The 27,042-nt window shown below is 45.7% G+C and overlaps 1 protein-coding gene across 1 annotated transcript in view; it reads right to left on the bottom strand.

Annotated features, from left to right (window-relative positions):
• Nucleotides 1–8,360: 8,360 nt before the first annotated feature.
• The window catches only part of als2b (alsin Rho guanine nucleotide exchange factor ALS2 b), a 201,215-nt gene continuing 182,533 nt past the window's right edge, over nucleotides 8,361–27,042 (bottom strand). The window contains exons 25-35 of the mRNA XM_068036302.1: nucleotides 25,332–25,465; nucleotides 22,690–22,854; nucleotides 19,400–19,517; nucleotides 18,309–18,466; nucleotides 18,062–18,160; nucleotides 17,228–17,407; nucleotides 16,112–16,157; nucleotides 14,667–14,728; nucleotides 13,087–13,236; nucleotides 8,974–9,070; nucleotides 8,361–8,548 (exon numbers count right to left, since the gene is read on the bottom strand). Of these exons, the coding sequence (XP_067892403.1) occupies nucleotides 8,510–8,548; nucleotides 8,974–9,070; nucleotides 13,087–13,236; nucleotides 14,667–14,728; nucleotides 16,112–16,157; nucleotides 17,228–17,407; nucleotides 18,062–18,160; nucleotides 18,309–18,466; nucleotides 19,400–19,517; nucleotides 22,690–22,854; nucleotides 25,332–25,465 (1,248 nt within the window). The 3' untranslated portion in view covers nucleotides 8,361–8,509. The remainder of the gene's footprint in view (nucleotides 8,549–8,973; nucleotides 9,071–13,086; nucleotides 13,237–14,666; nucleotides 14,729–16,111; nucleotides 16,158–17,227; nucleotides 17,408–18,061; nucleotides 18,161–18,308; nucleotides 18,467–19,399; nucleotides 19,518–22,689; nucleotides 22,855–25,331; nucleotides 25,466–27,042) is intronic.

Genomic DNA, 27,042 nt, shown 5'->3' with positions numbered 1-27,042 from the left:
AGTGCCCTAGTGGGGAAGGGACTGAATGTTTCAGGTGGTGGATGAGATGGTGCTGGATGGGGTTGAGCTTCTCCAGTGTTGTTGGAGCTGCACTCATCCAGTCAAGTGGAGAGTGTTCCATCACACTCCTGACGTGTAGATGGACAAAACAAAGGAGATTGAGGGGAGATTTGATAGGTGTACAAGATTATACAAAGAACAAAGAACAAAGATAATTACAGCACAGGAACAGGCCCTTCGGCCCTCCAAGCCTGCGCCGATCCAGATCCTCTCTCTACACATGTCGCCTATTTTCTAAGGTTCTGTATCTCTTTTCTTCCTGCCCATTCATGTATCTGTCTAGATACATCTTAAAAGACTCCATCATGCCCGCGTCTACCACCTCCGCTGGCAACGCGTTCCAGGTGCCCACCACCCTCTGCGTAAAGAACTTTCCACGCATATCCCCCCTAAACATTTCCCCTTTCACTTTGAACTCGTGTCCTCTCGTAATTGAAACCCCCACTCTGGGAAAAAGCCTCTTGCTGTCCACCCTGTCTATACCTCTCATGATTTTGTACACCTCAATCAGGTCCCCCCTCAACCTCCGTCTTTCTAATGAAAATAATCCTAATCTGCTCAACCTCTCTTCATAGCTAGCGCCCTCCATACCAGGCAACATCCTGGTGAACCTCCTCTGCACCCTCTCCAAAGCATCCACATCCTTTTGATAATGTGGCGACCAGAACTGTACGCAGTATTCCAAATGTGGCCGAACCAAAGTCCTATACAACTGTAACATGACCTGCCAACTCTTGTACTCAATGCCCCGTCCGATGAAGGAAAGCATGCCGTATGCCTTCTTGACCACTCTATTTACCTGCGTTGCCACCTTCAGGGAACAGTGGACCTGAACACCCAAATCTCTCTGGACATCAATTTTCCCCAGGACTTTTCCATTTACTGTATAGTTCACTCTTGAATTGGATCTTCCAAAATGCATCACCTTGCATTTGCCCTGATTGAACTCCATCTGCCATTTCTCTGCCCAACTCTCTAATCTATCTATATTCTGCTGTATTCTCTGACAGTCCCCTTCACTATCTGCTACTCCACCAATCTTAGTGTCGTCTGCAAACTTGCTAATCAGACCACCTATACTTTCCTCCAAATCATTAATGTATATCACAAACAACAGTGGTCCCAGCACGGATCCCTGTGGAACACCACTGGTCACACGTCTCCATTTTGAGAAACTCCCCTCTACTGCTACTCTCTGTCTCCTGTTGCCCAGCCAGTTCTTTATCCATCTAGCTAGTACACCTTGGACCCCAAGCGCCTTCACTTTCTCCATCAGCCTGCCATGGGGAACCTTATCAAACGCCTTACTGAAGTCCATGTATATGACATCGACAGCCCTTCCCTCATCAATCAACTTTGTCACTTCCTCAAAGAATTCTATTAAGTTGGTAAGACATGACCTTCCCTGCACAAAACCATGTTGCCTATCACTGATGAGCCCATTTTCTTCCAAATGGGAATAGATCCTATCCCTCAGTATCTTCTCCAGCAGCTTCCCTACCACTGACGTCAGGCTCACCGGTCTATAATTACCTGGATTATCCCTGCTACCCTTCTTAAACAAGGGGACAACATTAGCAATTCTCCAGTCCTCCGGGACCTCACCCGTGTTTAAGGATGCTGCAAAGATATCTGTTAAGGCCCCAGCTATTTCCTCTCTCGCTTCCCTCAGTAACCTGGGATAGATCCCATCCGGACCTGGGGACTTGTCCACCTTAATGCCCTTTAGAATACCCAACACTTCCTCCCTCCTTATGCCGACTTGACCTAGAGTAATCAAACATCTGTTCCTAACCTCAACATCCGTCATGTCCCTCTCCTCGGTGAATACCGATGCAAAGTACTCGTTTAGAATCTCACCCATTTTCTCTGAGTCCAAGCATAACATTCCTCCTTTGTCCTTTAGTGGGCCAATCCTTTCTCTAGTTACCCTCTTTCTCCTTATATATGAATAAAAGGCTTTGGGATTTTCCTTAACCCTGTTTGCTAAAGATATTTCATGACCCCTTTTAGCCCTCTTAATTCCTCGTTTCAGATCGGTCCTACATTCCCGATATTCTTTCAAAGCTTCGTCTTTCATCAGCCGCCTACACCTTATGTATGCTTCCTTTTTCCTCTTAGCTAGTCTCACAATTTCACCTGTCATCCATGGTTCCCTAATCTTGCCATTTCTATCCCTCATTTTCACAGGAACATGTCTCTCCTGAACGCTAATCAACCTCTCTTTAAAAGCCTCCCACATATCACATGTGGATTTACCTTCAAACAGCTGCTCCCAATCTACATTTCCCAGCTCCTGCCGAATTTTGGTATAGTTGGCCTTCCCCCAATTTAGCACTCTTCCTTTAGGACCACTCTCGTCTTTGTCCATGAGTATTTTAAAGCTTACGGAATTGTGATCACTATTCCCAAAGTAGTCCCCTACTGAAACTTCAACAACCTGGCCGGGCTCATTCCCCAACACCAGGTCCAGTATGGCCCCTTCCCGAGTTGGACTATTTACATACTGCTCTAGAAAACCTTCCTGGATGCTCCTTACAAATTCTGCTCCATCTGGACCTCTAACACTAAGCGAATCCCAGTCAATGTTGGGAAAATTAAAATCTCCTATCACCACCACCCTGTTGCTCCTACATCTTTCCATAATCTGTTTACATATTTGTACCTCTATCTCACGCTCGCTGTTGGGAGGCCTGTAGTACAGCCCCAACATTGTTACCGCACCCTTCCTATTTCTGAGTTCTGTCCATATTGCCTCACTGCTCGAGTCCTCCATAGTGCCCTCCTTCAGCACAGCTGTGATATCCTCTTTGACCAGTAATGCAACTCCTCCACCCCTTTTACCTCCCTCTCTATCCCGCCTGAAGCATCGATATCCTGGGATATTTAGTTGCCAATCATGCCCTTCCCTCAACCAAGTCTCAGTAATAGCAATAACATCATACTCCCAGGTACTAATCCAAGCCCTAAGTTCATCTGCCTTACCTACTACACTTCTTGCATTAAAACAAATGCACCTCAGACCACCAGTCCCTTTATATTCATCATCTGCTTCCTGCCTGTTCTTCCCCTTAGTCACACTGACTTCATTATCTAGTTCCTTGCAGGCTTTTGTTACTACCTCCTTACTGTCAACTGACCTCAATTGGTTCCCATCCCCCTGCCACATTAGTTTAAACCCTCCCCAACAGCGTTAGCAAAAGCACCTCCAAGGACATTGGTTCCAGTCCGGCCCAGGTGTAGACCGTCCAATTTGTAATAGTCCCACCTCCCCCAGAACCGGTCCCAATGTCCCAAAAATCTGAACCCCTCCTTCCTGCACCATCTCTCAAGCCACGCATTCATCCTGACTATTCTTTCATTTTTACTCTATCACGTGGCACTGGTAGTAATCCTGAGATTACTACCTCTGAGGTCCTACTTTTTAACTTAGCTCCTAACTCCCTAAACTCTGCTTGTAGGACCTCATCCCGTTTTTTACCTATATCATTAGTGCCTATGTGCACAATGACAACTGGCTGTTCACCCTCCCCCTTTAGAATGTTCTGCAGCCGATCTGAGACATCCCTGACCCGTGCACCTGGGAAGCAACATACCATTCGGGAGCCTCGTTTTCGACCACAGAACTGCCTATCTACTCCCCTTACAATCGAATCCCCTACGACTATAGCCCTTCCACTCTTTTTCCCGCCCTTCTGAACAGCAGAGCCAGCCACGGTGCCATGGACCTGGCTACTGCTGCCTTCCCCTGGTGAGCCATCTCCCCCAACAGTATCCAAAACGGTATACTTGTTTTGGAGGGAGATGACCGCAGGGGACTCCTGCGCTGCCTTCCTGCTCTTTCTCTGCCTTTTGGTCACCCATTCCCTTTCTCCCTCAGCAATCCTAATCTGCGGTGTGACCAATTCACTAAACGTGCTATCCACGACCTCCTCAGCATCGCGCATGCTCCAAAGTGAGTCCATCCGCAGCTCGAGAGCCGTCATGCGGTCTAACAAGAGCTGCAGTTGGACACACTTCCTGCACGTGAAGGAGTCAGGGACATCAGCCGTGTCCCTGAGCTCCCACATTGAGCAAGAGGAGCATGACACGGGTCTGAGATCTCCTGCCATTTTTAATCTTAAGCTTAACTTAGTTAAATGAAAAAGGAACGAAAAGTTTTTACCAATCACAATAAAACCAGAGAAATCGAAAAAGCCTTACCTTATAAACACGAGTCCTTTTTTTTTTTGGTTAGAGGAGGAGGGCGGGTGGGAGACACGACAAGTGTGGTGTCTCGGGTTCAGAAACCGCCCAAATATATAGTGTTTTACTTACCCAGCAGCCCCCTGGCCTCCACCGAAAAACAAAAGGAAATTAAATTTACTTTCAAACTGACCTTCCCAGCTGCTCACTCGCTCACTCACTGCTCCCGAAAAAGCTGCTGCAATGAAATTATGACTGGCTTAATCTTGTACACCCATCAAATCTCCCCTCAGTTTCCTTTGTTCTGATGAACACAAACCCAGCTTTTCCAACCTAACCTTGTACCCAAAATCCCCCATCCCTGGAACCATTCCAGTAAACAGACAAGGAAAAACTGTTCCCATAAACAAATGGTACAAGGACTAGGGAACAAAGGTTGAACGTTTTGGGCAAAAGATGCAGGTGGAATATAAGGAAACAGGTTTTTTATGCAGTGGTGGTAATGACTTGGAACTTGTTGCCCACAAGGGTGGTGGAAGCAGAGACAAACGATAACTTCAAGAAGTTGGATGGCCACCTGAAAGAAATAAACTCATAGAGCTACAGGGATTGAGCCAAGTGGGACTGACTGCATAGCTCTGTGGAGAGCCGGCATGGACTCATTGGAGTGAATTGCCTCCTTCTGTGCTGAAAATGACTATGAGCCACAATGAGCTGCAGGGACAAAAGAATAAGGTGCCTGAGGAGGTGAGAGTTCTACTTTATTGCAGCCAGTATGAGTCACAATAATCCAATATACTGTGAAATACCTTAATATACAATGTCAGTTTTGAACAATGCTCTGTACATATTTCAGAATTACATTCCATTTCTTAAACAATTTTCACATGACTACAAAATATTAAACCTTTTATTAATAAATAGGACACTGCAATACAATTGTGACAATATTTTTACAGGACTGAAGCTGTAAAGCACTCTCACTGCATTAGAATCAAATGTGGAGTTCACGTGACCAAGGTTCTCTTCATGTGCTTCATAATGGCCTGCTTTTCCTGATCAAACTGATTTGATTTTTCTTTTTAGTTATCTGCCCCACTCATTGGGATGGTCTTCTCATTGTGTCTCATCTCAAAGACGGAACCCACAACCTTCTGACTCAGAAAGGACCGTGCTACCTACCGAGTCACGGCTGTCACTGAAACAGTTACAAATCTGATTTTAATTTTGTGATCCATTCTCTGAGGGGATTACGGATCATAGAATTTACCCCTAAATCGTTGGAAAGAGAAAGTACAGAGGATTAAAACATCCTTTAAGAATTGAAGTTTATAGGATGTCTAGTGCCCCACACACCGAGCAGAGAAAGACTGGCTATCTGAAATACAGTGGGCAGCTAGCAGCAATTCATGGAGGGGGATTTAACAGGCAAGGGACCTCTTGCTGGTTATAAGCCATCCACACTCCCTCTTCTGCCTATTCTTAAACAAATGAGATTCCATAACTCTACATGTCTGAAAAGTAGGACACAAAGGGAAGACGGAGAATCACCTAGTGTTCCTCAATCACCACCCAATGTGTGTGTGTGTATATATATATATATATATATATATATATATAAAAATAAAATCAGGAGAACATAGAATCTGGTGTCTATGCGGAACCAGTCTGCAGATAGTTCTCTGGGATCCTGTTAAGACTGGACAATCGAGTAAAGGAGGCTTTTCAGCACACAGGGATCCAAAGTGAAGAGGCACCCAAACGACAGCTGTCACCCTGAGAGAGCCAGCGCTCCCCCGAGAGAGCTCTGATGCCTCAGAGAGGGGGCTGGCAACCCAATGAGAGCGCAGCACTACATTTCCAGTATTTTGTTTATTTCAGATTTCTAGTTTCACGTTTTATACGTCAAGTGCGTTATGGCTGCATTAGGCACTGGTCAGTCCCACATGGAGTAGTGTGTGCAGTTCATGTACCCAATCACAGGAAGGAGATTTCTGGCCTTCAGAAGGGAGGGACACAGAGGAGGAGCCTGAGTTTGAGGCAAAGTTGGAAACTTAGAGAAGGATCCAGAAGGGTTTTCAGAATTACTAAGTGGATTTACACAGTTAAGCTCAGATACTTACATGTTTGAGAATTCTAGGAATGACTCTAAAAATTAGGAAATAGAATAGGGAGCTCTGCTACAGTCAACTTCATGAGAAAAAGGTGACTGACATCTGGAATTAATTGGAAGACCCTTTGAGCAGTGAAGCACAAACAGGCATAGATGTTTATGGGGTAAAGCAAGCAGGGCGAAAATGTGGGGTTAAGGTGAATCCACAAAAGGGACACAGGCTTTGGGGCAAAATCACCATTGCCGATTTCTAAATTTCCTACACCGTTAGCATCCAAATTTTTAATCTATTTGTAGTCGCAACATTGAGATCAGAAAACATTGCAGGAAGAGGGTCCCAACTAAATCAATTGCTAATCCAAATAAAAATATTAATCTGTTTTGTGGAAACTAATGGAAATTACAACAAAGCCTCTGCGTTGATTCAGTTAGTGAATGCCACAGCTTCACAACCCTGTGCAAAATTGCTTCTGCTGTTCTAAATCTCATCTATTTAATGCTACATCTATGGGGCCCCCCTCATTCCAGACCATTGGAAACAGTCCATTTCCATCTACTCTGCCCCATCCTTCATAGTATTATTCAATCTAACATACTCTGCTTTAATGTTTTAAGTTTTGGCATTCCATAATACCAGGTAGCTTCCTCGTGAATCTATGCTATACCCTCACTATTGCCTCAACATCCTTCCTATAGTGTGGAGCCCAAAACTGCACATAGTACACTAGCTGTGGTCTCATTGGCATTTTATGTAGATTCATCATTACATTGTGACCTTTCCTGAATTCCCAGAGTGGCCAGAGGTAGCAGGAAGTATGCGTCTTCCCTTCCTGCACCCCCCCCGCCCCCCAAACCCAACTGCCCTACCAAGCAAAGGAAATACGAGGGGTCCAGGGGATGGGAAGTGGCATGTCTCACATTCCTAACGCTCAGTGTCACGGGGTACAGAATGTCCCCCAAGCTGCTAGATTAGATTTCTGTGCTACTTCCAAATGAGTCTGCCCTTCAGCAACACAAACACATTTTCACCATCACTTCAGTTCTATATTCTGGTGCATTTGATATCATTTATCTTAGAGTAACAATTTTCCTTTATTATACAATGAAATACCACATTAAATAAATTCAAAGTAAAAACAAGCTGTAAAGCCAATCTCAATTGTTCAAATTTAAAACTCAGCAAATCAAATCTGGGTGAGTGTGTGAGAGAGTCAGTGAGTGTGCAACTGCACAAGTGTGTGAGAGAGAGAGAGAGAAAGAGAGACTGCAAGAGAGTGAATGAATGAATGAGCGAATGTCTGTGTCCAAGTATCTGAGTCTGCCCAGTCCACACCACAGGCCAGGCCATCCAAATGTTGCACAGGGACCCATTCGAATCCGAGAGGAGGGGGAGGGGGAGGGGGAGAGAGAGGGGGAGGGGGGAGAGAAGAGAGAGAGAGGGGGAGGGGGGAGAGAAGAGAGAGAGAGGGGGAGGGGGGAGAGAAGAGAGAGAGAGGGGGAGGGGGGAGAGAAGAGAGAGAGAGGGGGAGGGGGGAGAGAAGAGAGAGAGAGGGGGAGGGGGGAGAGAAGAGAGAGAGAGGGGGAGGGGGAGAGAGAGAGAGAGGGGGAGGGGGGAGAGAGAGAGAGGGGGGAGGGGGAGAGAGAGAGAGGGGGAGGGGGAAGAGAGAGAGAGGGGGGAGGGGGAAGAGAGAGAGAGGGGGAGGGGGAAGAGAGAGAGAGGGGGAGGGGGAAGAGAGAGAGAGGGGGAGGGGGAAGAGAGAGAGAGGGGGAGGGGGAAGAGAGAGAGAGGGGAGGGGGAAGAGAGAGAGAGGGGGAGGGGGAAGAGAGAGAGAGGGGGAGGGGGAAGAGAGAGAGAGGGGGAGGGGGAAGAGAGAGAGAGGGGGAGGGGGAAGAGAGAGAGGGGGAGGGGGAAGAGAGAGAGAGGGGGAGGGGGAAGAGAGAGAGAGGGGGGGGGAAGAGAGAGAGAGAGGGGGGGGGAAGAGAGAGAGAGAGGGGGGGGAAGAAGAGAGAGAGGGGGGGGGAAAGAGAGAGAGAGAGGGGGGGGAAAGAGAGAGAGAGAGGGGGGGAAGAGAGAGAGAGGGGGGGGGAAGAGAGAGAGAGGGGGGGGAAGAGAGAGAGAGAGAGAGAGAGAGAAAAAAATGGTGTGTTGTCCTATGTTAGCTTCTCGTGTTGAATTTGATAATAACAGGCCTGCAGATAAACACAAAAACAAAATTAAAATGTTAGTTGCAAAACTCAGCTCCATCACCCACTCCAGTCAGTTACACCGAGCTTACAGAGGTCACATACTCCCAGACAAAATACAGACATGCTTTACAACAGGAAGTGAAACCCAACGAGCACAAACCAACCCCCCACTCAACCCACCCATCTGCCCCCACCCAAGTGACACGCTCCCTCCCTCCCCCCAGTGACACGCTCCCTCCCTCCCTTCCCTTCCCCCAGTGACACGCTCCCTCCCTCCCTTCCCTTCCCCCAGGTGACAACGCCTCCCCTCCTCCCTTCCCTTCCCCCAGTGACACGCTCCCTCCCCTCCCTTCCCTTTCCCCCAGTGACATGCTCCCTCCCTCCCTTTCCCCCCGCTGCATGTGCCCTGTACTATCACTAGCACAGACCTTCAGTGTTGTGAACATGATCCCCTGCTCTCCGTGCTGCACTGAGGGGTCCATCAAATCCTCAATCAGGTGAACCTCTGAACCCAGATTCCTGATCCTACAAGAAAAATAACGCAGACATAGGTGTGAAAACAATGGTAGTGTCCCCCCCAAATGATGCTCGGTTGCACGAGGGATCACTCGGATCTGAAGGGAAGGCTTCAATTCCTGGTCTGGTCTGCATGAGCCAACACTAGGTTCCATGGGAACATTCCAATGCAGCACTGACCAGTTTTTGTTTGGAACAAATTTAATAACGCTCCTTGCGGCTGGTGAGTCAGTTACAGAGTTTGTCTTCTGGCCCTCTGTGTGGAAGTACTGAGGGAGCAGGAGGGGTCCCTAAACAGCCAAAGTGTCAGTCTTGCCTCAGTGGGTAGCATTCTCACCTCTGAATCGGAAGATTGTGGATTCAAGTCCCATTCCAGAGACTCGAGCTCATAATCCCGGCTGATGCTACAATACAGTACTGAGGGAGTGCTGCACTGTCGAAGTGCTGTCTTATGGATAAAACTAAGACCCCATCTGCCTTCTCAGGTGAATGTAAAAGCAGGGGGACAGTATCTATCCCTCAACCAACATCACTAAAAACAGATTATCTGGTCATTATCACATTGCTGTTTGTGGGGGCTTATGTGTGCAAATTAACTGCCGTGTTTCCTACATTGCAACAGTGACTACACCTCAAAAGTATTTCACTGGCAGTAAAGCACTTTCAGACACCCTGAATTTGTGAATGGTGCAATATAAATGCAAGTCTTCCTTTTTCGTATAGTAGGGGTGACTGCTGGAGCGGGCAGTGTGTGGGGAGCGAGCAGAGCTACAGGGGAGTAATCAGCCATGCTTCATGCAGCTAATGACTACCAAGTGACTGTGTGGGGTAAGCTGGAGCTTGAAGGACTGCGAGGGTGCATGCTACACAGATGGGGGAAATGGGGATTGTGCCAGAAGGGAGAGGACAGGATCGAGCACTGCAGTCTTGTTCCTCTGTCCTGCAGGGAATGAGAAGAATGACGTTAACCTGAGTCAGCACCTAGACTCAATGCAGTCACAGGAGATAAATTGGGAAAGGTAACAAGAGGGAGATCAGCAGGAGAGAATGAGCAGGGTGTTTCCAGTAGCATAGACTAAACAGCGAATGTTGGCACTTTGGGAAGGAGTCAAAGTCTTACAGAAAGTGCAGAGATGATTTACTAGAATGGAATAAAGAGAGAAAGTGCTGGAAATACTCAGCAGGTCTGGGAGCATCTGTGGAGAGAGAAGCAGTTAACGTTTCAGGTCTATGACCTTTCATCAGAACTGGCAAAGGTTAGAAATGCAATAGGTTTTAAGCAAGTGAAGGGGTGGCGGGGGGAAAGAAGACAAAAAGGGAAGGTGTGTGATCGGGCAGGAGAATTAAACGACAAATATGCCATGGAACAAAGGCCAAGGGAGTGCTAATGGTGTGGTAAAAGACAATGCATTAGTTCAGAGAGAGTGTTAAAAGAGTAATGAACAGAATAATGAACCACTCTGTCCAAAGGCACAAACATGAAAAACCAAGTTTAAGGCAAGCACATGGTTAAAAACTGATAAAATAAAATAAAGTGAAGTGAAATAATAATAAAAAAGGCCAGTCATGCTCAAATTGTTGAACTCAATGTTGAGTCCAGAAGGCTATAGAGTGCCTAATGGGAAAATGAAGTGCTGTTCCTTGAGCTTGCGTTGATGTTTTAGAACACTGCAACAGGCCAGGGACTGAAATGTGGGTATGGGAGCAGCACAGTGAATTGAAATGGCAAGAAACCAGAAGCTCAGGGTCATGCTTGCGGACTGAGTGGAGGTGTTCTGCAAAGCGATTACCCAATCTGCATTTGGTCTCCCAGTGCACTGAAGACCACATTGTGAGCAGCGAATACAGTATACTACATTGAAGGAAGTACAAGTAAATCGCTGCTTCACCTGGAAGGGGTGTTTGGGGTCTTGGATGGTGAGGAGAGAGGAGGTAAAAGGGCAGGTATTACACCTCCTGCAATTGCATGGGAAGGCGCCATGGGAAGGGTACGAGATGTCGGGGGTGATGGAGGCATGGACTAGGGTTTCGTGGAGGGAACGATCCCTTTGGAATGCTGGCAGGGGAGGGGAGGGGAGGGGATGTGTTTTGTGGTGGCATCAAGCTGGAGGTGGTGGAGGATGATCCTTTGGATGTGGAGACTGGTGGGGTGGAAAGTGAGGACAAGGGGAACCCTGTCACGGTTCTGGGAGGGAGGACAAGGGGTGAGGGCAGAAGTGCAGGAAATGGGTTGGACACAGTTGAGGGCCCTGACAACCACAGAGTGGGGAAATCCTCGGTTGAGGAAAAAGGAAGACATATCAGAAGCGCTGTTGTGGAAGGTTGCATCATCAGAACAGATGTGTCGGAGACGGAAAAACTGGGAGAACGGAATGGAGTCCTTACAGGAGGCAGGGTGAGAGAAAGTATGGTCAAGGCAGCCGTGGGAGTCGGTGGACTCAATGAATATTAATGGAGTAGAATGGAACCTGGGATGAAAGATGTTAGATAGAGAGACTAGAGAAGCTGGGATTTCTCCCCTTAGAGCAGAGAAGGTTCAGGGGAGATTTTGTAAAGGTGCTCACAATTAGGATGGGTTGGTTCAGTTACCAGAAGGCACAGATTTATGATAATTGGCAAAATGTCCAGCAAATTGTTGTGATCTGGAATGCACTGCCTGAAAGGGTGGTGGAAATAGATTCAATAATTTACTCCCTGCGGACACAGAGTTGAACGGCTGGGCAAGGACAGGACAGGTTCCTGAGGAATGACACTGCAACACTTGGCACCCACAGGAATGGGAGGAAATGAGCACAAACTTAACGATTTCAGGCATTGCTCACACCGTTCCCAGGCTGAACGCACATATTTGACAAAGCACAAGTTTATGTTTTGGAAGTTGTGTGTGGGGGTGTTGTAAGTGGGTACAACAGTGCGTGGCATTGTGCCATGTAGATTTTCCAAGGGTGTCTGGTCTTCAGATTGACAGGCAATTCATGACCGATTGCAGATGGAATGGATTAAAGTCCTGCTTGCGTCTGGAAAAAAAAACCCAACCCGAACCCGACAGAACCACATCAGACCCGAGCCCCACCTGGCCAGAGTCCTTCCACTTTTTCCCGTGCCCGTCCCGACCACTGGAATTTTTACTTTACCTACCTTCCGATTCGGAATCAGTTTTTCACTTTTTCAGTTTGTGCAGATAAGCAACAAAAACTGTAATTGGACTTGAAAGGTTGTTTAAAAAGATAAAGATTGGAGCTATGAAGTCAGTGATTGTTTGGTCACGAGTTAAACAGAAACCCATGGAGTTGTGCCCAGACAGGTTGTGCCACACTGTACCAGTGTATTGCTTAAAATAAACACAGCAATTGCCCTAAGGCTCAGAAAATATTATACATTACCTAGACTCCTCCTTTACAGGTCGAAATACTTGCTGCAAGTTTATCCAGTGAGCAGCTGAGATGCAGAGACCAGGAAGGTCCTGAGTGATTAAATATACAGTATTTATATAAAAAATATAAAACGATCACTGTCAGGACTCTAGTCTACACACATGCAGTACTGTACTAGACTAGAGTCCTGACAGTGAACGTTTTTTTATATAAGTACTGTATATTTTATAATTAATCACTCAGGACCTTCTTGGTCTCTGCATCTCAACTGCTCACTGGATAAACTTGCAGCAAGTATTTCAACCTGTAAAGCATGAGTCTAGGTAATGTATAATGATATTTTCTAAGCCTTAGGGCAATTGCTGTGTTTATTTTAAGCAGTACAGATACTGACTTTGTGGCTCCAATCTTCATCTTTTTACAACAACCCTTCAAGTCTAATTAATACTGTGTCTCTCCAACCCGGACCCGGCCCAAAAGCCAGACCCAGAAGAACGACCTGACCCAAACTCGACACATGTCGTCGGGTTCGGGTCAGGTAGCAGGCCTTTAGAATGGATTACTAAGAGAGGAGAGACCAGCCTCAGATGTGGGTGTAATTGGGGTCCATTAAAAGGGGCTACTTAACATAATAATGAAAAGCACTCTTACCTTGCTCGAAGTACAACATACAGGAAGACAGGAAAGAGATCGTCCATGGACCACAGGAAGTCTTCCTGCAGTATAGTCAGGACCTCCTGCGTGATCTCCTCAAAGGTCTGCTGGATAACATTCAGCTTGTCAGCTGGGGTGAAGGTGGTGCTGTTGAGAGAAGAGACAGGTTACATTTCCCACAACATGGAAGAAGATGCCCAGTTATGAAACACAGCCACACTCCACACCTGTATGTGATGAAAACCAGTCCAGGAGACCACACTGGTACCTATGTCTTGTCCGATGTCAGAGCAATACCAAGATTCCACTGGCCCAGGCCAGGACAGACATTGGAATCAAAAACCATCACATCGCACCACCTCCCCACCCCCACCAAACCCTTGGTGACATGGGGCAGTGTAATTATGTTAGAATGGAATGATACAGCACAGGAGGCCATTTGGCCCATCGTGCTTGAGCCAACTCTTTGAAAGAGCTATCCAATTTGTCCTGCCCTCGCAACAGCTCACTGTTCTTTTCCCTATAACCCTGCTGAATTCTCAAGTATATATCAAATTCCCTTTTGAAGGTTATGATTGAATCCATTTCCACCACCCTTTCAGGCAGTGCATTCCAGATCACAATTCACTGGACATTTTGCCAATTATCTTAATCTGTACCCAGTGGTAACTGAACCTCCCTTCTGCCAGTGGAAACAGTTTCTACCTATTTACTATTTCAAAACCCCTCCTAATTGTGAGCAGCTTTACCAAATCTCCTCATAACCCTCTCTGCTCTAAGGGGAGAAATCCCAGCTTCGCTAGTCTCCCCATGTAACTTAAATCTTTTATCCCAGGTTCCATTCTAATAAATCTCCTCTGCACTTTCTCTAAGACCTTGACTCCTTCCTGAGGTGCTAACATTTGCTGTTTAATCCATGCTACCGGAAATACCGCTTGTTCTCTCCTGCTGTTCTCCCTCGTTACCTTTCCCAATTTCTCTCCTGTCACTGCATTGAGACTAGGTGCTAACTCCTCAAGTTAACACCATTCTGCTCATCCCTATCGATATGCCATTCGCAAATCACCTTGTACATTTCACATCTCCAGTTGAAGTGTGAACTGCACGCGGATTAATGAGCTACAAAGGAATGGGGATGGCAAGACTGGTGTCTTTATACAAGCATTAGGCACCAACATTGTCTCCTTGACTGGCTTCCATCGCATAATAGGGGAGAGTGGGGAATTTTCCAAATTTTCTACCCCCTCCTACACTTGACTTTGAGTTTTTACCTTTTTTTCCCCTTCTTCCAAGAGATAATACCGCTCCAAGTGTGTAGGGAGTGTCTACATCATGATGCACTAGGTTTCCTAACTTATAGGACAGGCTAGATGGGTTACCTGGTCTGAGAAGTGCCACTTAACATCGAGTTGCCTCATCCAATGAGGTGAAAGTTGGGTGAGTCAGACACAGTAAACTGTTTTAAAACTACTTAAAGCCCACCAGTCCAGCTCCATTTTAGTCAAAACTTTAACAACATCACCGAAACCCAAGAGTTTCTCAGGCCACAGAAGCGTGTACTGGCCAAGTTACTTTACCTGATCTGCTGTAAACTTTCAATAGCAGAAACGTAGCAAACCTCTTTTGTGATGGATTGTACCTGAAAGGATGAAACGTACATCATGAAAGGTGGTGGTGACAGACTGTACAATCCATACAGATGCCAGCTTCTCAGCAGTTACTCTGCATCCCAGCTACAGCTCGTACAGCGCCAGTGCTGAGGCTCGCATGCCCCATGGTTACCTGGTTCTTTGTGCACATGGGGTCTGTTGCAGAGCAAGCTGTTTCTGGTTGAACTGTGTGTTAGAATGTGGCAGCTTTGCCCATTGCTACCCCAGCACAGACCTGCCAGGTGATTCTCTGCTCCCACCACATTCCACACACAGCATGACTCAGTGCTGTGGGGGGCAGGGAGAGGGTGCACACTTGCGAGTGACGGTCACTCTGCATAGCCAACATCTCCTGTTTGCTGTGTTACTGAGGGGAAGGGTCAGTGCAAGACAGCTTCCCACCCCAATTGTTATTACAGGGGAGTCAGTGCCCTGATCAAACAGCTTTTGCTGAAGAATGGACATGGAGGAGACAAGGCTGGCATGTCGAGGGATGGGGGGTTGTATTGGGCTTGGGACAAATGCACAGGTGACAGGGCTGCAACTGTGTTGGAGACAGACAAGGAATGAGGCAACAGAGATGGGGAATGTGCTGGGCCAGGGATGGGCTCAAGATCTTTTCACACAGAGACTGAGCCTTTGAGCAACTTGCCAACGTTCCTAAACTACATGCTGTGCAATCCTTCCTGGAGGGCCCATGCTGGAAGATCCAAATTAAAAAGTGAAGCGTTCAGTTGTTAAGTCTTTCTCTGGCCCACTTTCGAAGACTGAGGTTAAAGTCCAATGCCCTGCAGGTGCAGATTTCATGTATAGTATTTAAGTTTTATTCCCAATGTGAATTCACTCTCCTTTTTCCATTCAGCTGTGACTGAACATCAGCAAAGTTACCTGTGGAATCTGGCTGAAGATCTGACTGCTGTCTCCAATTGAAGAAACTAATTTGGCAACACAACTGAGCACACAGACACCAGTAAAAAATGAACATTAGAAAGGGATCCATCATCACTCGACTGTTAAGCATTTGCAGTTAGTATTTTCAGTTGAAAGTTTACTTCCAAAATTTGACGATCTCAGCTTGGGAATTTGGGATTCTACAGCTAGCCTCCGCAGTCAGGGATGAAGCTTGGCTGTAAAGCCCTTTGCACTGGGATAGAATGCCCCTCACTGTCTGTACTCCAAAGTGAAGGATGCTAGTTTGGACAGGCTATTGGACAATCTCCAGCCCCTTGAACTGTACACCTCATTACCAATCACTGCCCTTGGGAGTGGAAACGGGAGCGATGGGTAGAGGGGAAAGGGAATGGGGACAGGAGGAGAGAAACAAAAGTGGAAGGGAGGATGGGGACTAAAATGAGGAAAAGTTGTTTCAGAACCTCCTTCTTCTCTCCAAGTATAGAGACAGTAACCGGCCAAAACTTCCTGAAAAACAAATCAGGAGGAGAATGTTAATGCTAACTAGATATTATAAAGCATCATAAATATAAGGTAAACTGTACTTGACTACATGACTATAAGCAGGAATAATACAGTTAGTGGGCTGGGGAATCGGTAATAATCCAAGAGAGAAACCATTACAGTCCCTGGCCACTCTATCAGACAGCACACACTGGTCACCTAGTGGCACAATATCTCGCAATGTTCATAACATACAGATATTTGGATTAACTCCTGTAAATCATAAACCATCTCACAAACAGAAGCAAAATACTGCAGCTCCTGGAAATCAGAAATAACAGAAAATGCTGCAAATACTCATCAGGTCAGGCATCATCTGTGGAGAGAGAAACATAAGTAATGTTTCAGGTCAATCCTGATGAAAGGTCACTGATGTGAAACGGTAACTGTTGCTCTCTCCACAGATGCTACCTGACCTGCTGAGTATTTCCAGCATTTTCTGTTTTCATCTCACAAACAGGTTTTATTCTACGAATCAAGTAGCTAGTAATTGTTCAATGACATCTGTTTTTTTTTGGTTTTTGATCAGTCAGACATTAGAACAGGTTTGGTTTCAAGCACCCAGTGTCAGTATAAAACACTCCCAGAGCAGGTACAGCACAGGTTAGAGACAGAGTAAAGCTCCCTCTACACTGTCCCAAACATTCCCAGGGCTGAACACTTTGGTCTCAACTCTAACCTGACTTTCTCAAACCAGTCACAGAGTTGTTTGCAATTGTGCCAAGTCACCATGTGCCAGTCTTGAGAAGTCAGTTGAACCCTTGAAACTGTGACTTTGGATACAGACATACAAAGGAGGTACAAATAGCCAAAGCAGGGCTCAAAAGACCAGAATGACAACGTGGTGGGGCCCATGCACTGAGACTGACCTGGTGAACTGGTGTTGTGTGTGTCACACAAGGTCCAGGTTTGGCACAGTGATAACTAATTATTGCTCGCCATCGAGACACACATTCCTAGTCCAGTCGCATTGAATTAAGCGCGTATGTGTAGATTTTAATGGGTGCTCAGAGTTCCTTTAAAGTAATACTCACTGCTGTACCCCGAGGAAGCTGAGCAGGGACAGGTCTGGCTGCTTGTTGAGTCGGAGCACACACTCCCAGTAAACGTCTTCCTCCCGCTCGTTGTCCAGGGCATAGAGTGTGAAGAGAGGTGGGTAGAGCCGTGGTAACAACACCGGAAGGAGCAGGCCACAGCTCGTAATCACTGGGCCCCTGCAAGAACAAACAGTGAGATTAACTGGCAGCCAGAGTTACACACTCACAACCTCCCCAGTACGAAAATAAATATCCAGAAAAATATGTAGAAGCTATGGGAATGGAACACAGGGTTTAAACTGTATATCTCCCTTCCGCCAAGAGCCTGACAGCTCTGCCATCGATGCTGCTTTGCAACTGAGCGCTGAAGGATGGGCTGGGAAACTATGTGAAATACTCCCTCCCTTCCTGGGACAGAGGGACTAAGCCTCCACTTGGCACTATGCCAAGGATGCAACAGGCACACTGTCTGTGCCCAGGTAAACTGCGCTGTCACACCACAGCATTGGCAGGATCTGATGCAAAAGGAGGCAAGTTTTCCCAGAACAGTGAAGGGCATATCTCAGGGATGTCAGGAGAACCAATGTGCATGCTGCATACTGTGCTGATGTGGCACTTTCTCATGGTCGAGCAGCTTTGGATTGGCTCCCAGGGTGATCTGTGTCCATCATTAAGGTGAGCTAGTTCCTCCAAGATCCTTCCCATCCCTTGTTATCTCCTGGATGTTCCTAGGCTTCCCCTGTCACCAAGGTGATTCCTGCTGCACCAAAACCCAAGGTTTAAAAGAAAGGCACACACTAATGACTGGTCAGATGAGTAGCGAATTCTTACGCATTATCGGCAATGTCCATTTCCTCATTGCCAAGCTCTTTCCCACCGTGCGTTCCTGGGATCAGATTGTCCCCGTCTGGGAGGTCCGGAAAGAGAAATCTGAAACAGAGCACAGGCCGATCAAATACCGTGCTTCAAGCTGCCCTTATCTGCCAGCCTTTAGTAATAGTGTAAACCAACTGCCAAAAACTACTGCGGTTGGCAGCTACTAAAAGGCCTGTGACACCCTAAAAAAAGCCACCCTTACCTGACCAGCTGGAAGATGCGGGTTAGGTAGGACTTGATTTCACTGACTGCTTGCTGGAGTAATCGGCGGTTTGCACCCACTCCCACGTAGGTCATTCTGTACACGGCCACCAGGGTCTCCACAAGATTCCCCAGTGGGTGTAGAGGGGTATCACATGCCTGCCCAAGAGTGGGAGAGGGAGGCACAGGTCAGTCACAAGTAGAGTAGGTTTTTTCAAAAAAAGCAATGGACACTTGGGGCAACTGAAATTAAATATCGAGGAGCGGGAGTTAGCTTCTAGTTTGCAATACAAAGAGGGGAAAGCAAATGGTAATCGTATATGTATACACTACAACATGCTAAGTTCTCCAGGAGAGGAAATGAGATGGTGGACAGGTGTATCTGCAACCCACAAAGCTACCAGTAACAGATGCCTGCTGCAATATCCCAAGTGTTGTCGACAAACTTATAAGCCATCTGAGGTTTGGAGAACTTTAATGCAGTGCTGTTCACGCACGGGCTGTGAAAGATCCCAGCATCACCTTCTCTTCTCTCCGGTGGAAGCTCCTAACACATTACCTTCACAGTCCTCAGCACCACATCTCAGTTATTTATGTGCAGCAGTGCACAAGAAGCTACCCAGTTCAAGAGTTAAAAACAGAAAGTGCTGGAAATACTCAGCAGGTCTGGCGGCATCATGCGGAGAGAGAAACAGAATTAACGAACCAGTTCTGAAGGGTCATATATGACTCAAAAGGTTAACTCTGCTTCTCTCTCCACAGATGCTGCCAGACCTGCTGAGTAATTCCATCATTTTCTGTTTTTGTTTCAAATTTCCAGCATCCGCAGTATCTTGCTTTTATTTCCGTTCAAGAGTTAGTCATCTTAGCTGGCCTTGGCTTCCTTCTCTGCTACCTCTCCTACTGCTTTCAATTCCAATCTGGGCTGAATTTTGCTGAGTCCACTATTTTCTCTCCCATTTACTAAGGGTGTCTCGGAGAAATGTGTAAGCCTTTAAAACTGCCTCCTCCCCATTGTTCTATACATGTCTATTGCTAAAATTATTGCCCCAGAACTGCCTAGTCTCAAGACAGCCATTCAAGCTTCAATACCTTTATTAAATATCTCCTGATGGTCTCGTATTTATCCAAAGTGATGGGGCCGATAATCTGAGGGATAACTTCCAAACTCTCCAACGTTTGTGCGTGAGAGCGACTCCTGAAATCAGGGCTAGATGAGTCAAAAACACACACATTTTATAATAGCACCATTAGTCTGATGTTGAGAACACATCCAATCAGAGATTGGCATTTAAAAAATTATTCTTACGATGTGAACAACGCTGGCAAGGTGCATTTAATGTTCATCCCCAGTTACCTTGTGAGTATCAAGAACCACATACTGTGGGACAATAATTTGTATTTATATAGCGCCTTTAATGGAATAAATCATCCCAAGGTGCTTCACAGGAGCAATACAAAGCAAAATTTGACACCGAGCTGCGTAAGGAGATATCAGGGCAGATGGTCAAAAGCTTGGTCAAAGAGGTAGGTTTTAAGGAGTGTCTTAAAGGAGGAAAGCAAGATGGAGAGGTATAGGGAGGGAATTCCAGAGCTTAGGGCCCAGGCTGCTGAAGGCACAGTCACCAATAGTGCAGTGATTAAAATCAGGGATGCTCAAGAGACCAGAAATAGAAGAGTGCAGAGATCTTGGAGGACTGTGGGGCTGGAGGAGGTGACAGAGATAGGAAGGGGCAAGGTCAGGGAGGGATTTGAAAATAAAGGTGAGAATTTTAAAATCAAAGCATTGCTTAACCGGGAACCGGACTGGAATCACGTGTGCCACACAAGGTAGAGTTGGCTGGTTCCCTTCCCTGAAGGAAATTAGTGAACCAGTTGGGTTTTTGTGACAATCCAGCAGCATTCAAGGCCATTTTCATTTTGCTGCCAACTTAAAATGAGCAGATTCATTGAATTCAATTTCCTAACTTGCAGTGGGAGGATTTGAACTCATGACCTTTGGGATTCTAGAGCAGGACCAGAACAACTTGGGCACTGGATGGATGGACTTGCATTTATATAGCAGCTTTTATGACCTTGGAACATCCCAAAGCACCTTACAGCCCATGAAGTACTTTTGAGGTATAGTCACTGTTGTAATGTCGGAAATTTAGAGCGAAAGCAAGCACGCGCGAGAGAGAGAAAGCAAAAGCACGCAGAACAGAGTCGAGAATACCAACACTTCTCAGATGATGTTCTCCTGCATCTTCACCAGGAAACAGAGAGAAGGGCTCCATTTCTCTGTGTCAAATGTATCCCCTCCCTCCTTCACTTGAAGGTGCTGATACACTGTTGGATAATGCCTGCTTCTTGCAACTTTTGCACGTGGCCATGAAATCCATTAACTTGGGATAGACCAGGGATCGAGCATGGGACTGTTTCGGTCTGTACAGTAAAGTTATGCCAGATAAACCAACTGAGCTAATGGGGCACAAACACACAAAAACCTCTTGAATGCAGAGATGGCTGGGAGGAAAAGCGCCTGAACAGGTAGCACGGGATTGTGTACATCTGGAGCAGCACAGTTTGAGGACAATTGGAAGGCCCAGAAGGGCTATTGGAGTTTAGAAAATGGAGGGGGCGGGGAACGGCAGGAGGTGGTAATAAACCTGGTTGTCTCACAGTATTAAAAGAACAAAATTGCATTTATATAGCACCTTTCATGACCTCAAAGCACTTCACAGCCATTGAATTACTTTTGCACTGTAATTACTATTGCAATGTAGGAAATGCAGCAGCAATTTGCACACAGGAAGCTCCCACAAACAGAAATCTGATAATGATCAGATAGCCTGTTTAGTGATGTTGATTGAGGGATAAATATTGGCCTAGATACTGGAGAGAATGTAAGAGCATAATAAATGGCAGCAGGGGTATACCATTTAGCCTTACGAGCCTGTTCGCCATTCAATAAGATCACAGTTGATCTTCTACCTCAATTCCACCTTGCCGCGCTATCCCCATATCCCTCGGTTTCCTTGGTATCCAAAAATCTATTGATGTCTTCTGTTACACACAAGTAGAAGGTTCAGCAAATAGTGAGGAACATTAGGAACAGGACTTGGCTATTCAGCCGCTTGAGCCAATTGGATCATGGCTAATTTGTACCTAAAATCCATTTAGCAACCTTTGAGAACATATGAAATAGGAGCTGGAGTAAGCCATTTGGCCCTTTGAGTCTGTTTCACCATTCAACAAAATCATGGCTGCCCTTCTATCTCAACTCCGCCTTCCCACATTATCCCCATATCCCTTAATACTCAAAAATCTATCGACCTGTGTGTAGAATGTACTCAAATGACTGAGCATCCACAGTTCACTCAGGTAGAGAATTCCAAATATCCAATCTTTGAGTGAATAAATTTCTCTTCATCTCAGTCCTAAATGGATGACCCCTTGTTCTGAGATTATGACCTGCTACATTCCCCAGACAGGGGAAATATCCTCCCAGCATCTACCCTGTCAATCCTTCTAAGAATTTTATATGTTTCAGCAGGATCACCTCTCATTCATCTAAACTCCAGGGAATATAGGCCGAATCTACTCAATCTCTCATCATAGGACAATTCCCTCATCCCAGGAATCAGTCCAGTGAACCGCGGTAGCACTTTCTCTAAGGCAAGTATGTTCAACCTTAGTCAAGGTGACCAAAACTCTGCACAATGCTCCAGCTGTGGCCTCACCAAGGCCTGTATAATTGCATTAAGCTTTCTGTATACTTATACTCCAATCCCTTTGTAATAAAGGCCAATACACCATTTGCCTTCCCAATTGCTAGCTGTAGCTGCATGTTAACATTTGGTGATTAGTGTAAAATGACATTCAGGTCCCTCTGAACACCAACATTTCCCAGTCCTTCACCATTTAAAAAAAAACTCCCCAGATCTAATTTGAATAGTGCCACCCAAGAAAATAGACAGGGCTTTGGATTAATGCCTCTTGTAAAAGATTTCCTCAGTACTGCACTGAAGTGTTAGCCTGGATTATGTGCTCAAGTCTCTGGAGTAGGGCTTGAACCCACAGCCTGCTGACTCAGGCAAGAGTGCAACCAACTGAGCCATTAGAATAGAACAGAGCAATGGTGCAAGGAGCTTTGCCAAAAACTGGATAACCAATATGGAAAAGCTACAAACTGGGCAACTGGAGGGGGGGATGGGCATAGAGGGGTAAGGGATGGGGCAAAAAAGGTTTCTAAAAATTAGCTTTTCGCTTCAGTAACAGCAGCAATATGCTGGGTCACGACTTTAAACTCCAGGGCAAGTTTCCTGCAGTGGTCCTGGTGCCAGTCATCATATCCAGTGGCAGGGACCGTACCTTCTGATCCTCTGCCCGCCGACACTCACCTGTCCTTGTGCTGCCGTCGGTTTGTGGTGAGACACACTGCAATATTATCCCAGGCCTTCAGGACATCGCCCTGCCCAGCAGGGTCACAGCCAAGCTGACTCCAACACTCATCGAACACAGCCTTCCATTTCTCATCAGGGTGCACTGCTAGCTTACCCAATTGCCTGCGAACACATTAAAAAAACATAGTGAGCAGCAAAACCAGAATGGGACCAAGAGTACGATCATCAGGAGGAAAGATCGACAACTGACTCAAAGCTGAGTTGATGGAACCTGGAATCTTTATATAAGACTCAGTTAAACCTCAATCTTGCTAACCAAAACATGCAAAGGGTCTCCAATCAGCCTTTTCTGTCAACAGCGTTTCACCATCTAGAGTCTAAGCTCTGGAATTCCTTCCATAAACCTCTCTGTCTCTGCAACAGTCTCTCGTCTCTTAACGTGCTACTTAAAAGCTACCTTTTGACCACGCTGCTAGTCATTCCTCCTTAGAACTCTCTATCTGGCTCGGTGTCAATTTTTGTCCTATACTCCTGTGAAATCACTTTTGGGATGGCTTTGCAACTTTAAAAGTGCTATCTAAATGCCAGCTCATGTCAAATGAAATGCCCAATACACAAGCAATTCTTAGCCTACAAATAACAGCGATGGTACATGACCCTTGGATGTTGTGAGGTCAGAGACATCATGTGATGACGAGAGGATGGTGCATATTATCAGCTTGTGAATGGTGCACTATTTGAGCCAGTGTGCTCACACATCCTGTAGCAGAGAGTATATGGGTATGTGTGAGGTGCATGTTACTGTACTGCATACACTTTCCATATCCAGGTTAAAATTTGATCAAAGGCCCATAAACTTTTCCATACGGCTGGTAAATGCACTGCCTGGTGTGGTATCAATACAGACCAGCCAGCTGCTGGGGTCAACCCAGGGCTTGGGCTGATTACTCTGATCTAGCCAGGAGGAACAGTGGGTGCACTGCAAATTCCCATTGCAAAGTCTGGCTCTGCACCAGATGTTCTCTCTGGCTCAGCGTTTCTGGTCTCGCCCCTAAGTGGACTCCATGATCAAGCGTTTCCCTTTGCTGCACAGTAGCTAGTCATTCAATAGCTTGACCTGGGTGGGTGGGGTGGGTACAAAAAGACCTCTTATCGTGTGCGTTGGATATTGGAATCTTGCTTGTTCTCACACTGGAGATTCTCCCATCTTCAAGAATGTGAAGTGAAACGACGGCAAGAGGAGGCTAACTGTAAGCCAACAAACCAGTTTATTCTACAATGCAGTACATGACTGGAAGAAAATACAGTTTTCTGTGAAATGCAATTACATAACTTCTAATATGCTTCCCCTGTTGGCAGGCTAATTGTGCTTTATTAAACAGTAATGGACAGATTCTAATTTTAGGGAAAAGACACAGTTCTCTGGTGGTCAGAAATTCAAACTTCTGCTTTATTTCTAGCTGGAGAGGCCACAAGAAACTCAACCTCCGACCTTGCTCATCTGTGTTGAGGACTGAGCATATTGATCTGACAATCAATTCATCTTGAATGAAAAAAATTCAACATTCCCAGCCACTCTTCTGTTTCAGTGACTCCAACTTTAGCTTTCTCTTTGCTTGTTGGAACATAAAAGTATTTTGAACCTTGGGGAAATTAATGCTTAGAATTCCAAACCTGACAGTATCAAGTAAATATAACTTAAACCAATAAACTCTTCTCGGCAGAGCGCAACAAGGGGCGCACGTGCGCAAAAGCAGGCAAAAGAGTAAAAAGTGAGAGAGAGAGAGATCTCCAATGACAACAGTCCATTGAACAGAATACTTAACAATGGCTCCCCCTGATGATCAGTATCCTGCTGTAAAATGTGTGTAAGTGAGGAAAGCCAGGCTCAGCTGTGACTTCCCCACATGCGTGAATAGCCTGCCTACACTCAGTCTGAGCTCATGCACTTGAGGTCTTCATGAAACTGTTTGCTGCAGAAAGAGTCTTTACCTTCAGGACAGGAGGGGTCAAAGTTATAGAGATGGCCTCTTGCTGTTATAAATTGACCAGGAAGGTCCCTGGTCCAATCTCTGGTTTGTGCTAAGTCTGTCAATCTTAGGCAGGGCAGCAGCAATGATGATACATTGACTTCACTGCTCCATGCTCACAGAAGGAACACTTGAATTGGTTGCCCAACGTAAAGTACCCTCTGTTGGCAGCGAGAAACTCAGAACAGAATTCAACTTGGATTAATGCTCCATATAGCCTGACACTACTCACTGTTTACACAAAGAAAGGTTTCTTCAGCAAGAGGTACATGCATCACCTGTAGCCAACCAAGAGTGGTGCTTTCTGGTGGGAAGGGGTGAAAGAGGACAAATTGATGGAAAAGATGAACAAAAATTTTTTCTGGCTTTACAATATAATGAATAATTACTATCCACATGACACTTAAGAACAGTCATGATCACCATTCAGACAAGATTCCTGCGTACAACAGCTCACTCGAGAACTGGACAGTAACTACAGGCCTGCTGTAGTATTTCTCAAATAGTTCCACTCAAGACCCCAGGATAATTTAGGAGAGATAACTGAGCCTGCAGACAGAGCTGTCAGTTGGATGAAACAGAGTTTTGGTTAAAACTAATACAACTTACAACACGTGGGGTTTCTCCCTGTTGCACTCATATAGATTAGGTTTGAAGTATGTTCCAGCAACTTTAATCCCTGCACCCCATTCTCCACTGAAAGTTCCCTCAAAGTAGTCTCCATTTGGCATGGTCAGGACTCCCTGCAAATATAAAGAGTCTTGTAATCAGGAGCTGGATAGGTCACGTTTATTCACAGGGAATCAGACATTTCCAGATATAAAGCACAGTCCTTAATCCAGGATGTCCAAGATTTATGTCTTTCCTTAGTACTATGGTGCGTCAGAGCCCATGTAAAGTTTTCATCCATGTCCCCATTAACTTTCATGCATCTCAAGTTACTGATACCAACAGGTCCCAGGGTTCAGATACAGAATTTAGCCACCAATGATGCAGCAGTGCTGGGAACAGCCCTGTCCAGAACCCCTCAATCAACATTAAAATAGATTAGCTGGTCATCATCACATTGCTGTTTGTGGAAGTTTTCTGTGCATAAATTTGGTTGCCACATTTCCTACAACAGTGACTATACATCAAAAATACTTCATTGGCTGTAAATTGATTTGGGACATCCTGAGGTTGTGAGAAAATGCAAGTCATTTCTTTATTGCTGTCCTATTCTCACTTAGTCTGGCACTGCAGCCTCTGCAGCTCACAATTATCCAAGACAGAAATGATGGAAGACTACCTTTCAAAGCCTGTAACCTTCAACCAATTTATCTCCAATATTACATTTTTGACCTGATGAAAATAGAATGCGTCAATTAAAGCCAGTGCAGCCAAAACCAGCCGAAACACACCAAAGTCAGGGAGGTCTACATACAGGGCCTCACAGTATAACCGGATTGGTAATGGAAAGAAACAAAGGAACAAGAGGAGGCCATTCAGCCCCTCGTGCCTGTCCTACCATTCAATGAGATCACAGTTGATATGTATCCTAACTCTATCCACATACCTGCTTTGGTTCCATGTCCTTTTATACCCATGGCTAGCAAAAATCCACCAATCTCTGATTATTAATGGAGCTAACATTGACTGCTTTTGGCGGGACAATGTTCCACACTTCTAAAACCCTCAATGTGAAAAAATGTAACTTCTCTCCTGAATGACCTGACTCTGATTTGAAGGTCATGTCCTCCTTGTCCTAGACTGCCCTAACAGTGGAAAAAGTCTATCTACTCAATCAATTGCTTTCAAAATCCTAAAATCTCAATCAAATCACTTCCTTAACATTTGATATTAATTTCAACTCATGATCTAACCCTTGGAGCCCCAGTGACATTTTAGTGAATCAACACTGCACTCCTTCCAAGGACAATAGATCTTTTCTAAGGTACGGTGCGCAGCACTGTACACAGTACTCCAGATATGGTCTAACCAGGCTTTGTATTGCTGGAGCAAAACCTCCTCCTGTGTATCCTAGTCCTCTTGTTATAAAGGCTAACATCCATATTTCTTTTTAATTGTTAGTACTGACCACTACGTTTTAGTGATGTGTACATGCACCCTGAAGCCTCTTTACACCTTCCCCCTTTCCTAGCTCTTCACCATTTAAAAAAAATATGCAAATTCATCCTTTTTTGGACCTCACACGCAGCTGTGTTGAAATTTGTGCCACAGTTTAGCCCAATCCATTGATGTCATTGTAATTTTAGTACTCTCATCGACATTATTTACAATGCCGTTAATCTTTGTCATCAAACTTGAACATATCACTCCA

This window comes from Heterodontus francisci, chromosome 7 (assembly GCF_036365525.1).
Source record: "Heterodontus francisci isolate sHetFra1 chromosome 7, sHetFra1.hap1, whole genome shotgun sequence".
NCBI lineage: Eukaryota > Metazoa > Chordata > Chondrichthyes > Heterodontiformes > Heterodontidae > Heterodontus > Heterodontus francisci.
The sequence above is the reverse complement of the archived record's forward strand: the minus strand, read 5'-3'. Positions and strand labels throughout refer to the sequence as shown.